Source organism: Lampetra planeri, chromosome 13 (genome assembly GCF_965212315.1).
Source record: "Lampetra planeri chromosome 13, kcLamPlan1.2.h2, whole genome shotgun sequence".
NCBI lineage: Eukaryota > Metazoa > Chordata > Hyperoartia > Petromyzontiformes > Petromyzontidae > Lampetra > Lampetra planeri.
The window spans coordinates 560,857-577,779 of record NC_136119.1 but is presented as its reverse complement, the minus strand read 5'-3'; the positions used below and the strand labels follow the sequence as shown (position 1 = coordinate 577,779).

The 16,923-nt window shown below is 53.2% G+C and overlaps 1 protein-coding gene across 1 annotated transcript in view; it reads right to left on the bottom strand.

The window, feature by feature from the left end:
* SLC33A2 (solute carrier family 33 member 2) overlaps positions 1-16,923 on the bottom strand; it is a 44,945-nt gene that overhangs the window by 20,437 nt on the left and 7,585 nt on the right. Inside the window, exons 2-3 of the mRNA XM_078599783.1 lie at positions 1,037-1,416; positions 677-841 (exon numbers count right to left, since the gene is read on the bottom strand). Of these exons, the coding sequence (XP_078455909.1) occupies positions 677-841; positions 1,037-1,306 (435 nt within the window). The 5' untranslated portion in view covers positions 1,307-1,416. The remainder of the gene's footprint in view (positions 1-676; positions 842-1,036; positions 1,417-16,923) is intronic.

Here is a 16,923-nt window from a genome sequence, read left to right as displayed (position 1 = left end):
GCGGCAGGCTTCGCGAGGCCTAGTGCAGAAGGCTTCGCTAAGTCTACTGCAGAGAAGGCTTCGCGAGGCCTAGTGCAGTAGGCTTCGCGAGGCCTAGTGCGGCAGGCTTCGCGAGGCCTAGTGCAGAAGGCTTCGCTAAGTCTACTGCAGAGAAGGCTTCGCGAGGCCTAGTGCGGCAGGCTTCGTGAGGCCTAGTGCGGCAGGCTTCGCGAGGCCTAGTGCAGAAGGCTTCGCTAAGTCTACTGCAGAGAAGGCTTCGCGAGGCCTAGCGCAGCAGGCTTCGCGAGGCCTAGTGCGGCAGTCTTCGCGAGGCCTAGTGCAGAAGGCTTCGCTAAGTCTACTGCAGAGAAGGCTTCGCGAGGTCTAGTGCAGCAGGCTTCGCAAGGCCTAGTGCGGCAGGCTTCGCGAGGCCTAGTGCAGAAGGCTTCGCTAAGCGTTTCTTGTCAAAACAAACACTTTTAATTAACGTTACACTAGAATACAGTAATTTTTTCTTTAACTCCTCTATACCCGGTCGATATCCCTGTACCGGTACTAAGTATTATTCCTACCAGCCCACCCTGCAGGGTCCTGTTCATGTATATTTAGCTCATATTTTACGGTTAATACATAAACTAGGGCGACCTTCCGGATTCGATCCGCGAACCTCTGACACCACCGGGGCGGCGGCGCTCACCTGCACGGCGTTGCCCCAGGCGAGGCGCGCCCCACCAGCGAGGAGCCGCACGGCGCACGTGTCCACCGCCACGTCCTGCACAGACGCCAGCGCGTTGAGCAGCAGCAGCAGCGCCGCGTTGGGCGCCAGCGAGGAGCGCGGCTCGGGAAGCACCGCACCGCCGACCTGCGGCGGGCGGGGAGGGGGCGGCGGGGGAAGACGGCGCTCGCCGTCAGTGCCGCCACCTCACGACCGGAGCCGGCGACGTTGGCGGGGGTCGTTCTCACAACCTCGGTGCTCAAACGACCCCGACCTCGACCGCCCACTCCGCACGCGACGAAATGGTTCACAATTGGCGGCCTGGAATTGAACTTAACCCACCAGGCACACAAGACCCATGGCGCCCGTGCTGCCTAGAAGCCAGGCCTCCAGCGAGCCGCATTGGCCCACGAGCGGCGCCCACGCGAACTTGAGCAGCCAGGGCACGTAGAGGACCCGCGTAATGGCCGCCAGCCCGTACGAAGCGCCGGCGGCGCGCATGTACAATGGCAGGTATCCCGACTGCAGGCCATAGGGCATGCCCTGCACGCAGTACAGCGCGCCCAGGAACGCCAGCTCGGAGCGCAGGGCTCCGTCCAGCCGGCGCTGCATGGCCACCCCCGCTCCCCCCCCACCGCCCGCCCCTGCCGGCCTCTCCGCTGGTGCTTGTCCCGGGGGCCCCGCCGGACGGGGCAGGCCACGCAAGCAAGAGGTGTGCGCCCCTAAGCCGGCACAGTGCCACAACAACAACAACAGCACAACAACAACAACAACGTGAGATGATCGGCAGGGGTGGGGTCCCTGGAAAATATTTCATGACAATTCAAACCCTCAAGACGAGATATCATGGCCAATTCCGTCGATGGCTCCACCACTTACTGCACCACATGGCTGCCAGGGCTTTTGCCCTCCAACCAGACTTCACCGCTGCTGCACAGGAGACACGCGGCGACCTCCTAGATCTGAACCTGACGGTACTATGCTGCCATCTGGCCTTAGGTCTTCTCTACCCCTTTGCCACCGGACTTCTGATCTACACCCAATGATGTGGAGCATGTGATGTTCTGGTGAGCAGCAGGATGGGCACAATGACAGGGACTAACTGATGGGTTCAGACAATTGTGTGGTGATGCTGCTTTGGCCAATAGCAACAATGCATGTGGCCGTAAAAGAAAAACATATAATAGGTGACGTTTCGGGCAATGGCCTTTCTTCTATGAAGAATATTTAACATGCTATGAATAAGGGCTGTTGCCTGAAACATCGCCCATTATTTCTGTTTTAATGTTAAGGCCATACACACGGACTGATTATTGGCAAATGCGTAAAAAGTTGAAAAGTTGAAGGCAGCGTTCATCAACTGGCGGGCCAAGGGCCAAATGTGGCCCTAGTCAGAAATCTGACTTGAGGAACGCTGAGGTGGAGGTTTGAAATGGAAGAGGGGAGAGAGAATCTGAAAAATGTTGATACTCCTACTGATACTCCTGCTTATACTCCTACTGACATGGAGTGACTCATGCTGCCAGCTATGGCTGCAAAGTTTGGTTTTACATGTTATGTATATCGTTTATTGTTAAATTTAAATCACAGTTCCTATGATCACTGTTACATTGCTTTTATAGCTTTATTTTGGTGATTTCGAAAACGTTTTGGTTTAGCCATGTTTCTTTGTTGTAGTACAGAGTTAGACTGATAACTTTACTCTACATTGTCTTTTGGTTGTTATTGTTTGACTTGCATCCCACTGGGATGCTTGCACACAGCATTGATATACGGTGCTTTTTCTGGAAGACTTTGCTGTTTTTTCCTGGATTTTTCTGTTTGCCGGTAGTCACTTTAAGATGTTTCTTCTTCATGTTTTTGTTTGTTGCGGTTGCACCCGATTCAAGTGCCGAATGGCTCACAGGGCTATCTTATATATAAAAGTCTCCGCACGCTCGCGCTTGCGGGGGATTTGGCTCTCGGACGGTGGGCTTCACGTAGAGAAAAAAATTACAGGCGGCACGCCCTAAGCCCCGCGGTGGGAATAGGCTATTCCGTTTTCCCATCCGTAAACTTTAAAGTAGTTTAATTAACACATTTGGGCCGTTTCTATTATTAAATATTTACTTATTGCCCGACATCGACCGTACCAACTGACTACAATTGCGTGGGGGGGGGGGGCGGACCCTACCAAGTGATGCGCGTTAGCTCGAGCTCACGGGGACATTTCTTTTTACGCGTTTTACAGCCAACACGTACACACATAACGCTGCGGATATTTATTCACAGTCATGTCCTCTTCGCCCCCCCCTAACACGATGCGTCCAATTTATAGTACAGACTCCGTAGATAATAATATTTTAGTGCTTACATACCATTATTCTTGCACGCGCGGGGGATGCTGGGGGGGGGGGGTAGCGTCCCAGCCCCTAGCCTGGCAATGTGCCAACTCCGCGGCCTCGCCAATGTAGGCCAGGACGGGGGCTACGCATGGCACACGGCCTCAACATGGCTATGGTAAGTACAAAGTTCCTTGCTTCTAACGCTAACAACTCAAGTCCATTGTTTACTATTGTTAAACACATTAGTTCACAAACATTACAATAATAATGTTTGTGTGCAGATCATTAATCACGTTCATTGCTTATTATTATTAAACAAATCCCTTGCCAGATATTGTGTGCAGATAACTCAGGTTTCATTGTTTACCATTATGAAACAAGTTGACATGTTACAATAATTATGTTTGAGTGTACAAAACTCCTTTTGGATTTTTAGGTTGCTAATTTTTCCCTTTTTTTGCTGTCTTTTATGACGCTACCACGGTCTACTGCCAGTCTGTGATTTCTGATTATTTCGTCAATAAATTTTAATTGTTTCCATCGCTCACGTCACGCTATTTCCTCATACGTAGTACAGTGATACCTCGGTTCACGAACGCTTCTGTTCACAAACAACTCGGTTCACGAACAGAAAAGTTCATTAAATCTGCTCCGGTTCACGAACTCCGCTTCGGTTCACGAACAGGAGCCGCGGCCATTTTAATGCTATTTCCAGGCTGTCACATGGTCGTGACTTCCTGTAGGAAGATCGTGGAGAGAAGAAGAGACACAGAAAGAAGTACTGTGAGTACTGTGAAGACACTTTCAGTGACTTTTTGCTTTTTGGTGTGCTTTTTAGCACATACAGTACTGTACTGTACTACTGTACTGTACAATACTGTACTTACTGTATTGTACAGTTCACCCGTTTGAGTGCTTACTGAAGTCATCTCAAGTAAGGTAGTGTTCTCTCTTTATACATTACTATACTGTACAGTACTAATGTGTATTGTAATTTGTTTCATATTTTTGTGCTTCAAAAACCAAAAAAAAAGGTCAGAACGGATTAACCGGATTTACATTTGTAGTGGCGATACGCGCTGGGGTAGCGATCAGGTGCTAGCGCGTCGGGATTGGATGTGTGTGTGGTGACGCGCGCTGACGGTGAGGGATCAGGGGTCAGCGCGGGATCGTGTGTTGTGTGGTGCTGATTGGCTGGGTGCCGGTGACGCGTTGGTGTGGGAGTGATCGGGTGGCAGCGCGGCGTGATTGGGTGATGAGTGGAAACACGCGCTGGGGGAAAGCGGATCGTAGAGATAGCGCGTCGTGATTGGTTCACTAAGGAGCGATGCTCACATCGAGGTCCGCATCCGCTCCGTCTCCCGGGAGGAGGGACTATATAAGGTGATGCGCACAGGCGCACGGGGAGAGTGTAACCAGCGAAGACTGAAGATGGAGAGGAAGAGACAGGGCCCTGCGGTACCCAGTCCCGCTGTCCTGTGAGGACCCGGACTCGGTGTAACCCAGAGGCGGAGTGTAGGGGGAGCATGCAGTGTCAGCATGCGGAGTGTGTAGCCAGAGAGCTAGTGTCTACACGAGACGAGTGATGTGTGTAGCCAGAGAGCTAGAGTCTACACGAGACGAGTGATGTGTGTAGCCAGAGAGCTAGAGTCTACACGAGACGAGTGACGTGTGTAGCCAGAGAGCTAGAGTCTACACGAGACGAGTGGAGTGTGTAGCCAGAGGCATAGGGTCTACACGAGACGAGTGAGGTGTGTAGCCAGAGAGCTAGAGTCTACACGAGTTAAGTAAAGAGTGTAGCCAGAGGCAGAGAGTCTACACGAGTTAAGTAAAGTGTGTCGTCGGAAGAATAGAGACCACACGTTGTATTGTGACAAGTCAAGATTTAATAAAAAGTGTGTTACCCGTCAAGAAGTTTCCTGCCGTCATTTCCGATACTTCAACTGGCGTCAGAAGTGAAACTGTCTTCCAAGCATGGATACAAGGAAGACCAATCGGACCCACGGGATTGACCGCGAGGACAACCTTGACGACCCGGGCCAGCTGCCGTCGGGGGGTGAGGACGAAGAATGGCCCACGCTGCAAGATCCGCCGACGGTGCCGGAGGAGCGACGGGGGACCGAGGCTGTGCTCCGTGAGGCGCACTCTCGTCTGGCGGAGCTGCTGCTCGCCGCCGCGTCCATCCTGGCGGAAATCAGCTCGTCGGCTGGAGCGGAGACGGCGGCGGATATTCTACAGGGTCGCCCCGATGATTCCCGCCAAAATGACTTGGCGATTCCCGCCATTTCATCGGCGGCGACTTTTGGCGGGAACGGCGACCGCCACGTGGCGGCGGTTCTCCAAGCGCGCCCTCTTACGTCATCAACGCACGCTGCGGACCGCCATCAGTCATCCGCCATTGGGGCCGCCATCTTACACACCGACGGAGCGGCGGGAAGGAACCACGACGCGGAGGACGACTTCATTTTTCCACAGCGCCTCCCTGCATTGTCAGCCTTCAAGGCGGAAGGCGGGGACTGGGGCCAATTTCAGCGCAGGTTTTTGGCGCATCAGGAGATGTCTGCCTGGTCCGATGCTACGGCGCTGCGGGCACTGCCTGCCATGTTGGACGACAACGCGCTCGCGGCCTTCATGTCTGCTCGGAGGTCGGACCGCTCGACGCTGAAGGCAGCGCTGGGTCTCATGGCCAAGGTCTACGGACCTCCCTCGGCGTGCCGCCATCATTTCTATGCGAGGCGGAAGGCGGACACGGAAACCGCGCTCGCCTATCGCACGGCGTTGCTGGCTCTCGCCGATGCTGCATTCCCTCGGATGGACGAGGAGGGCCAGGATGCGATGGTTTTGGAGCAGCTGCTTAAGTTGGCGCAGGACCTGGGGGTCCCCATCAACACGGCCGACGAGATCGACATTTCTTCCTTACGGGTCGCTACGAGTATACAAGCGCACGAGGTCCTTCAACGCAAACAGGGGATCGTCTGCAACGCTGCCGTGGCCTCAGCTCCGGGTTCGGTGATCACCGAACCCCAAGTCGTCGGTCCGCGAGAGGAGGCGTTCGCCGCGGAACGACAAGGGGACTGGAGGTCGGGGGGTCGGTCGCCTCTGCGATCGGCCCGCAAGCTGGAGCAACCGAGATCACCGACGACCCTCATCACGTGCTATAACTGCGGCCTCCGGGGTCACGTGGCGTCCGGTTGCCGCGCTCCCCGTCAGCGCGCCATGGGATCTCGGCTGGACGACGACCAAGGCCCCAAGGCATCTCTACAAACCCCGGCAAGTCGCGGCACCTCACACGCTCGGCCCACACACTCGACACGCATGGGCCGTCGCGGGGCGATGGAGGAGGGCCGGTTAGGGTTCGGTGATTCGGTTCAGCGAGGGGGTTTCGGCCGGGACCGGGGAGACATTAAATGGTCGGAGTTGGGGCACAGAATTGTGGCTGCTTCAGCGGGTTCATCCGTCGTCGCGGGTTCTATTGATGGGGTCGAGGTCAGGGTATTGGTGGACACGGGGGCGTCGGCGACTATTATATCGGACCTCATTTATAACATTCTCCCCGTACAATGCCGTCCGCTGCTCCCAGTGGATGTGCCATTTTTCGCCGCAAATGGGGGATCGTTGGGCATTATCGGTCAGATTAGGGCGTCCATTTGCATTGGAGATATCAAATTGTCGGGACCCGTTTTCGTTTCGTCTTCTTTGGCGGTTCCTTGTCTATTGGGCACTGATTTTTTGGCTAAGATGCCCATTAAAATTCTAATTGATCAGCGTTGCATTGAGCTACCATCGGGTCGCCGTATTTCATTTTTGACGAACCCTACTGAGATTCGGACGGCGTGCGCCACGATACAAGCGTTGGCGACGCAGACCGTGCACGTGCCCCCGGGTTCACAGATGCTAATTCCCCTCCGGTTGCGGAAACCATGGGTGGAGGGGAATTTGGAACAAGGCATGCTTTTGGGTCCTTCTAACAGGGCTGTCGGGGGGGTCGATTTGTCGGTGGCTCACACTTTGGTTCGGGCGGACAAGGATCCGTTTGTAATGGTTTTAAACGCTGGGTCGCGGCCAGCCGTCATTCAGCAGGGTACCGTGCTGGCTCACGCGGCGCGGGTTCCTGCGGAGGAGCGGCTGGTTGCGCACGTTGATCCGAGCCCCACGCAAAACATTGAACCAAGGGAGGACCTTGAATGGGTCCATTCGCTGTGCGCGGGCTCGGACGATTTGTCAGGTGTGCAGTTGGGTGCGCTGCGCGAGTTACTCATGGAATTCTCTGATGTGTTCAGTAAACATAAATATGACATTGGGTGTACGGATTTGTTGCGCCACCACATTGACACGGGCGATGCGGCGCCGGTCAGGCTAAATCCCTTCCGACTGAGTCCTGCGGAGAAGGTACATGTTCAGTCGGCCGTTAACGATATGCTTGAAGCCGACATTATTTCGCCTTCCTCCAGTCCTTGGGGAGCACCTATTGTGCTGGTTAAGAAGCAAGACGGGTCCTTGCGATTTTGCGTAGATTTCCGTCGCCTGAATAAGATCTCTGTGGCTGACGCGTATCCGCTCCCCAGGATGGACGAGTCCCTCGATGCATTGTCTGGTGCGCGATATTTTTCGACTCTTGATTTATTATCGGGATTCTGGCAGTTGCCACTCGACGAAGAGTCTAAACCTAAGACAGCATTTCGGACTCCAGGGGGCTTGTTCCAGTTTAACCGGTTACCCATGGGACTTCACTCCTCTCCAGCAACGTTTCAGCGTCTTATGGAGTTGGTTTTGTCGGGCTTGCAATGGGAGACGTGCTTGATTTACCTTGACGATGTCATTGTTTTCAGTAGAACATTTGAGGAACACCTCCAGCGATTGAGAGGGGTGTTCTTGCGAATGCGATCGGCTAAATTTAAATTTAAACCTGCCAAATGCCACCTTTTTCGTAAGTCCGTTAGATACTTGGGTCACATTGTCGACTCTTCGGGGATCTCTACCGATCCCGCGAAGACGGACTGTGTCAGTTCATGGCCGACACCCACGTCAGTTGCAGACGTGCGCAGTTTCATCGGGTTTGCTTCGTATTACCGCCGATTCGTTGAGCACTTCGCCACTATTGCAAAACCCTTGCATGCTCTAACGGCGAAAGGTGTGAAGTTCCGATGGGGACCGGAGGAGGAGGCCGCGTTCTGCTCCCTCCGGGACGCCTTGGTGGGTGCCCCACCCTTGCGTTATCCGGATTTTGCGAGTCCCTTCTTGCTAGATACGGATGCTAGCAACACGGGCATTGGGGGGGTACTGTCCCAGGTCGTTGGGGGAGTCGAAAGGGTGGTCACTTATGGTAGCAGGGTGTTGTCTCCGGCGGAGCAGCGCTACTGCGTCACCCGTCGTGAACTGCTCGCCATTGTATTTTTCGTACAACAGTTCAGACCGTATCTCTATGGTCGTCACTTTACGGTCCGGACGGATCACGCGGCGCTACAGTATTCGTTGAGGGTCGCCCAGCCCTCGGGCCAATTGTCACGGTGGTTGGAAGTCCTCCAAGACTATCAGTTCACGACCACGTACCGTAAGGGGTTGCGACACACAAATACCGATGCCCTGTCGCGATTGTTGCCTTGTCAGAAATGTGCGTGTCTATCGGGATCGGCGCGCTGTAAACCGCCGGTTGGGGAAGATAGGGGGGCATTGGTTGCGACCGCGGACACACCAATCGGGGATGTTCCCGCTACCTCTCAGGATCGGGACTCGCTGCTCTCACTGTCGCTGAGTGAGTGGGGCCGCCTCCAAATGGCGGACAGCTCCCTGCTAGCGTTGCGCCGCAGGGTGGGAGGTCCTAACGAGGACCAGGAGCGAACTGGCTCCTATGTACTTAAACAGGGCATGTTGATGAGATGGGACAGTTTGTCCCGGCGGCATGCACTGGTGGTGCCTTCTGCTGTGAGGGGGAAAGTTGTTTTGGCCGCACACGAACGCCTCTTGCATTTGGGGGTAAACAAAACGCTTGCCCTGCTTCAGCGTGATTATTATTGGCCGGGAATGGGGGGCGACGTGGTAAATATTCTGAAGGGATGTGTTGAGTGCGCCAGGTGGAAACCACCGCCCGTGGCAGCTAATCCACCGCTGCAATCCATTCAAGTCTCGCGCACTAACGAGCTTGTTGCGCTCGATATTCTGGGGCCCTTTCCAGTCACGCCTAGGGGTAATAAGTACCTGTTGGTGGGGGTCGAATATTTTACCCGGTGGCCTATGGCGTGGCCACTCGCCAACCAGTCGGCGGCGGCTGTGACGGACGCCTTTGTCCAGGGCTACGTCCTGGACAAGGGGGCTCCCGAACGCCTGTTGACCGACCAAGGGAAAACATTTTCAAGTAAATTGCTGCAAGAGGTGTGCGATCTGTTGGGCACTAAGAAGGTGCGTACTTCCCCGTACCACCCGCAGACGGACGGGATGGTGGAGAGACTCCACAAGACCTTGACTTCTATGCTGTGCCAGCGGGTGTGTGAGGCACATGTTGATTGGGACCTGCAGGTCCCGGGGGTCCTCGCCGCGTATAGAATGGCCCCCCATTCAGCCACGGGGTTTTCCCCATTCTATCTGATGTACGGTCGGGAAGCCGAACCGCCAATGGAAACGCAGCTTGGCCTGTCCGCACCGCGACCTAATTCTAAATTGGCAGAACATATTAAATTTAATATTCATAAGCTGACAGAGGCAAGGGAGGCCGCACGGCTTAATTCGCGGGCTCGCCAAATTGCTAACGAGCGGTTGCGTGCACGAAAGGTGTCCGTGCACGACTGGAGACGGGGTGACAGGGCCTGGCTGCATTGCCCTCAGGCGCCTTTGGCTACGTCGACTAAGTTGTTGAAGCCATGGCGGGGACCCGTGGAGGTCGTGCGTGTTGCACGCCCCCAGTGCGTTCAGATAAAATGGGGAAAGCGACGGTGGTACGTCCACCCCTCCCGACTGAAACCGTTCTCGCCTCCATATGGCCTCCCCTTGTGTCGTGAGGGCCGAGCATGTGACGTGACCGACGACCCAAAGGGGAAAATGTCCTTGCCTGATCCTCACATGCTTCCGCCTGATCTCCTCCCAGGTCTCTCGGAACTGACAGCTGCCGACCACCGGCGGCCGGATCTTCGCGGCGGGGCCGGTCCTTTCAGGCCCGACCCGCGCCGTCTAGAGCAACCGGAACCACCGGACGGTCGTCAGCGTCCCGTCCCATATGACGGACCGGCCAGACGGACTCGCGCCAAGGCGCGCTACTTTTCATGACCTACCATGTGAGGAGTCGAGGAAGTTGGAGCGCCTCGTCGCTGGGGTAGTCACGGGGACGCCGGGCGCGTTCATTTTCTGGAAATCACTTTTATTATGTTGTTCGTCGGGCTGTATATAGCTTTTTATAAGGTGTTGTGTGTTATTGTTGCCTTTTCTTGTGTTAATTGTCAAATTGTACATAGGTTGCTGTTGTGTTGTTGTTGTGTTACGGGGCACACTGGGGGGGTGGGGGTTTTGTTGCGTTAACGGTGTGTGAGGTTGTTGGTTAGCAGCCGGGACGGCTGCGAGCTATGTGGGGGGGGGGGTGATGTAGTGGCGATACGCGCTGGGGTAGCGATCAGGTGCCAGCGCGTCGGGATTGGATGTGTGTGTGGTGACGCGCGCTGACGGTGAGGGATCAGGGGTCAGCGCGGGATCGTGTGTTGTGTGGTGCTGATTGGCTGGGTGCCGGTGACGCGCTGGTGTGGGAGTGATCGGGTGGCAGCGCGGCGTGATTGGGTGATGAGTGGAAACACGCGCTGGGGGAAAGCGGATCGTAGAGATAGCGCGTCGTGATTGGTTCACTAAGGAGCGATGCTCACATCGAGGTCCGCATCCGCTCCGTCTCCCGGGAGGAGGGACTATATAAGGTGATGCGCACAGGCGCACGGGGAGAGTGTAACCAGCGAAGACTGAAGACGGAGAGGAAGAGACAGGGCCCTGCGGTACCCAGTCCCGCTGTCCTGTGAGGACCCGGACTCGGTGTAACCCAGAGGCGGAGTGTAGGGGGAGCATGCAGTGTCAGCATGCGGAGTGTGTAGCCAGAGAGCTAGAGTCTACACGAGACGAGTGATGTGTGTAGCCAAAGAGCTAGAGTCTACACGAGACGAGTGATGTGTGTAGCCAGAGAGCTAGAGTCTACACGAGACGAGTGACGTGTGTAGCCAGAGAGCTAGAGTCTACACGAGACGAGTGGAGTGTGTAGCCAGAGGCATAGGGTCTACACGAGACGAGTGAGGTGTGTAGCCAGAGAGCTAGAGTCTACACGAGTTAAAGAGTGTAGCCAGAGGCAGAGAGTCTACACGAGTTAAGTAAAGTGTGTCGTCGGAAGAATAGAGACCACACGTTGTATTGTGACAAGTCAAGATTTAATAAAAAGTGTGTTACCCGTCAAGAAGTTTCCTGCCGTCATTTCCGATACTTCACATTGAACCCTATGGGAAAATGTGCCTCGGTTCACGACCAATTCGGTTCGCGACCAGAGTCAGTTCACGAATTAAGTTCGTGAACCGAGGTATCACTGTACTGCCATACTGATAGCTGTGCCATCATCGGGGATTGCTGTGCCGGTCAATGTGTGTGTCTTTGAGTCCATATGTGTGTGCGTGTAGAGCCATGCGTGTCTTTAACTCCATGTGTGTGTCTGTCTTTTTCTAACAGACAACGCCCCATGTGTGTGTGTACGTCAAAGTGTTTATGTGTGTGTGTCAGTCCAAGTGTGCGTGTCAGTCCATTTGTGTGCGTGTAAGTCCATGTGTGTGTGTAAGTACATATGTGTGTTTACGTCAATGTGTGTGTGAGTCCACGTATTGCTGTGTGTGAGTCGGTGTGTGTGTGTGTGTGTGAGTCGCTGTATGTGTGTACATCCATATATGTGTGTGTAACTCCATGTGTGTGTATCTCAAGTGCATGTCTATGTGTGTGTGAGTCCATATGTGTGTGTGTTAGTCGCTGTGTGTGCATGCCTCCATGTTAGTCAGTGTAACTCCATTTATTTGCGTGTCTGTAGGTCCATGTGTGCATCTTAGTCCATGCGTGTGCTTTATTGAACTGCTCAAGGCCTATGATACCATCGGTAGGCCTGGCCTCTGGGTTGCTCTTCGTGCTTTCCGAGTCCCCGACCCACTGATTACCATCCTTAAGGACCTTCATGATGGTGAGCGGCCCCACGTCTAACTACGTGGCCGTGAGTCAGAGCCATTTCCTTTACACCTTGGGGTGCAACAGGGATGTCCTCTGGCTCCCACATTATTTTACATATATTTGGACCACGTAGTTCGTCAAGCCTTCAATGCCTGTACCAGAAGAATTCCCATCTGCTACAGATACAATGGGAGGCTGATCGATGCCCGGGTGCGGTCAAGGGATGGCACCCTATTGCTCAACCACGTTATGTATGCCGATGATCTGCTAATTGCTACTCACTCGGAGGAAGAGTTCGAGGTGCTGCTGCTGAACCTGGAGCTTGCCACTAAGAGGTGGGGCCTTACCATCAGCCCCACCAAAACTAAGCACCTGCCTGGCTATTTTGTACCATCGGACACTCCACCCCCACAACTCCCAATTGGTGATGGGGCAGTTGTGGAGACAGTGGAGAGTTTCCCATACCTTGCCAGTGTGCTAATGACCGGCTCCGGTTTAACAGCAAAGGTCTCATTCCGAATCAGTCGAGCTGCATTATCTTTTCATTGGCTGCGTAACGCTGTGTGGAAGCTACCTGGTCAATCACTCCATACGAAGCTTCAGGTCTTCTCGGCCACGGTCATTCCCTCCCTTCTCTACGCTTGCGAAACTTGGACCCCCCTAATGGAACATCTTCGCCAGTTAGAAACATTTAGGATGGCCTGCCTACGATCCATCCTGGGTTTAACCAGGCTGCATTGTGTGAGGAGCTCACAAATCCTTGAAAGATGTGGACAAAGTCCCATCGGTGACCTCCGGCAGGCAAGGCTGCGTTTCCTGAGTCATGTAGCCCACATGGCCAGCCACCGCATGCCTAAACAGCTTTTGTTCGGCAAGACCGAGGGGGCTAAATGGGCACGGCACAGGCTGGAGAAGACATGGAGTGATGTGCTACAGGAGGACTTGGAGCTGAGTCCACTTGTGGATAACTGGTACCAGCCGTGTCAAGATTGGCCTCTGTGGAGGAGGCTCCTGAAGGACGCTACTGGCCAGTTGGAGGCAGTCACCCTCCAACAACAACGGAGGGCGGAGGAGCGATGCTCACAACAACGAGCGGAGCGCCGGGTGGCTAAAGCACAGAAAGTTGCTACAGTAGGGGCCACAGGTGGTGCATCAGCCAGTCGTCTCAGTCAGTCGACCTGTGCCATCTAGGTTTGCCCCGTGACCTCCTGCAAGCGGGCGTTCGACACTTCACGTGGCCTCAAGGTGCACATAGCCTGGCACAAGCGTTGGCGAATGACGGTTGTTGTTGTTCAGTCTATGTATATGTAGGACTTGGAATATGCCGTGCCACGCGTTCTGTGGGTCTGTTGCTATGCAAGCGAGCAGTGTACAGTAGGGGGTATTTGAGGACGAGGTTGTTGTTGTCGGGCGTGAGGAGGACGTCGTTAAGATGGGTGACAGGTGTTAGGGGTAACCGAGGACACAGGCCCGTGATTGGCTAAGAGGGTGAGTGCTTAATGACTGGCGTCGCTCAGGCGGGAATAACAAGGCCACGTGAGGCTGGGGGCGAGGGGTAAAGCGTGGGGTGAGATAATTAATAGGGACTAATTGATACGGGGATAAAAGGCACAGCGCAAGAGAGAGACGGGAGTCTTGGTTAGAGCTGGAGTCTGGATAGGAGTTGGAGTGATGGTGCCCGGGATAGCGAGGAGCAGGAGTAAGTGGAGAAGATACGATAACGGTAGCATTTGAGAGAGATAGGACAGAGTACGGTAGTAAGAGAACGAAGAGTGAGTGGTAGCAGTGTTAGCAGTGCATCGGAGAGATACAGAGTAGGGTAGCAGCGGAGTGACGGACTCTGGGAGAGCAGGAGAGAGAACGAAGAGACAGAGCGCCGTTGATGGCAGATGGCGTGACGGAGCGAATGGGGAGACACGGAGCGGTGATGAGGAGAAGGTGTGGACTTTAAAGAGCAAATAAATGGAACGAGAAAGACAACCCGAGTACGAGTCCTACATATATATGTGTGAGTCCATTTGTGCATGTAACTCTATGTGTGTGTATCAATGGATTTGCGTGTGTAACTACATGTGTGTCTGCCTTTTTCGCCCGGGCAACGCCGGGTACTAACCGCTAGTCTTCTTATATATAAAAGTCTCCGCGCGCTTGCGGGGGATTTGGCTCTCGGACGGTGGGCTATACGTACAAAAAAATTTGATAGGCGGCACGCCCTAAGCCCCGCGGTGGGAATAGACTATTTCGTTTTCCCATCCGTAAACTTTAAAGTAGTTTAATTAACACATTTGTGCCGTTTCTATTATTAATTATTTACTTATTGCACGACATCGACTGTACCAACTCACGACAATTGCGTGGGGGAGCGGACCCTGCCAACTCATGCGCGTTCGCTCCAGCTCACGGGAGACATTTTATTTTACGCGTTTAACATGGAATAAATATCCACATCACGCTGCCGATTTCTCTTCACAGTGTCATGTCGTCTCCCCCCCCCCCCCACCACAATGCGTGCAATTACTGCTATAAAGCTCTTACATATTAATTTAATATTATAACAAGGCTTACATTGTATTATTCTGCCTCGGGCGGGGGGATGGTGGTGGAGGGGATGATGGGGGGGATGGTGGGGGGGTAGCGGCCCAGCTCGCAGCCTGGCAACGTCTCACCTCCGGTTTGCCAATCTAGGCGAGGCCGCGGGCTCTGCACGGGACGACGCGTCACCACGCCAATGTAAAGTACAATTTTCTTGCATCTTTCTCTAAGAACTGAGGTGTATTGTTTACTATTATTAAACAAATACGTTTACAAATATTACAATGATAATGTTTGTGAGTCCATATGTCTTTGTGTGCGTGTAAGTCGATGGGTTTCTATGTGTGTGGGTCCATGTCTGTGTGTGAGTCCATGTGTGTGTGTAAGTCCATACATGTGTGTTTCACTCGATGTGTGTGTGTCTAAGTGAATGCGTGTGTGCGTGAGTCGATGTGTGTGTATGGCTCCATCTGAGTGTGTAAATCAATGTGCGTTTGTGTGTCTATGTGTGTCAGTCGATGTGTGTGTGTGTTAATCTACATGTGTGTATCTAAAGTAGATGTCTGTGTGTCACAGTACATATGTCTATGTGTGTGTAGGGCAATGTGTGTGTCAGTCTATGTATGTGTGTGTTAGTCCATGTGTGTGTGTCTTAGTCAATATGTGTGTGTGTAAGTACATGTGTGTTTACGTCAATGTGTGTGCGAGTCCACGTATGTATGTGTGTGAGTCGTTGTATGTGTGTCAGTCTATGTATGTGTGTGTAACTCCATGTGTGTGTATCTAAAGTGCATGTCTATGCGTGTGTCAGTCCATATGTGTGTGTGTGTAAGTCCATGTGTTTGTGTGTGTCAGTCGATATGTCTGTGTGTGTCAGTCCATGCGCGTCTGTGTTAGTCGCTTTGTGTGCATGGCTCCATGTCAGTCAGTGTAAGTCCATTTATTTGCGTGTCTGTAGGTCCATGTGTGCGTGTGAGTGAATGTATGTGCTTTATTGACCTGCTCAAGGCCTATGATGCCATCAGTAGGCCTGGCCTCTGGGTTGTTTTTCATGCTTTCGGAGTCCCTCAAACTTTGCTCACGATCCTTAAGGACCTTCATGATGGTGAGCGGCCCCGCGTCAAACTACGTGGCCGTCAGTCAGAGCCATTCCCTCTACACCTTTGGGTGTGACAGGGATGTCCTCTGGCTCCACATTATTTAACATATCTTTTGACCACGTAGTTCGTGAAGCCTTCAATGGCTGTACCCGATGAATTACCATATGGTGCAGATACAATGGGAGGCTGATCGATGCCCGGTGCGGTCAACGGATGCCTCCCTATTGCTCAACCATGTTATGTATGCCGATGCTCTGGTGATTGCTGCTCACTGCTGCTGAACCTGGAGCTTGCCACTAAGAGGTGGGGCCTTACCATCAGCCCCACCAAAACTAAGCACCTGCCTGGGTATTTTGTACCATCGAACAATCCACCCCCACAGCTCACAATTCGTGATGCGCCAGTTGTGGAGAGATTGCCGAGATTCCCATACCTGCCCAGTGTGCTCATGACCGGCTCCGGTTTAACTGCATAGGTCTCACTTCAAATCAGTTGAGCGCCATTATCTTTTCATCGGCTGCGTTACGCTGTGTGGAAGCTACCTGGTCTGTCGCTCCGCACGAAGCTTCAGGTCTTCTCGGCCATGGTAATTCCCTCCCTTCTATACGCTTGCGAAACGTGCATTCCCCTAATGGAACATCTTCGCCGGTTAGAAACATTTAGGCTGGCCTGATAACGATCCATCCTGGGTTTAACCATATATGTGTGTGTGTGCGTCTAAGTCGATGTGTTTCTATGTGTGTGGGTCAATGTCTGTGTGTAAGTCCATGTGTGTGTCTGCCTTTTTCGCCCGAGCAACGCCGGGTACTTACCGCTAGTATTTAATATTCCCCTTATATATAAGATTTCTAAAAGTTCAAACATGTCCCGTAACTGACTGGCATATATATATTTTTAGGTACAGGCAAATGGGCAATATTGGCAATACATGTTGAAGAACATTGTGAAAATAAATACCTTCCACAACCAGTTTATTTTACAACTTTGGATTGCTGCAAGTTGCCCAAGTCGCAGCATACCATGTTTATGACTCTTAAGAATCAGTGTCAATGTCAAAAATTCCAAAAGCCAAACTAAACAAACTCGAACATCTAGGAACAGCAAGAGAAAC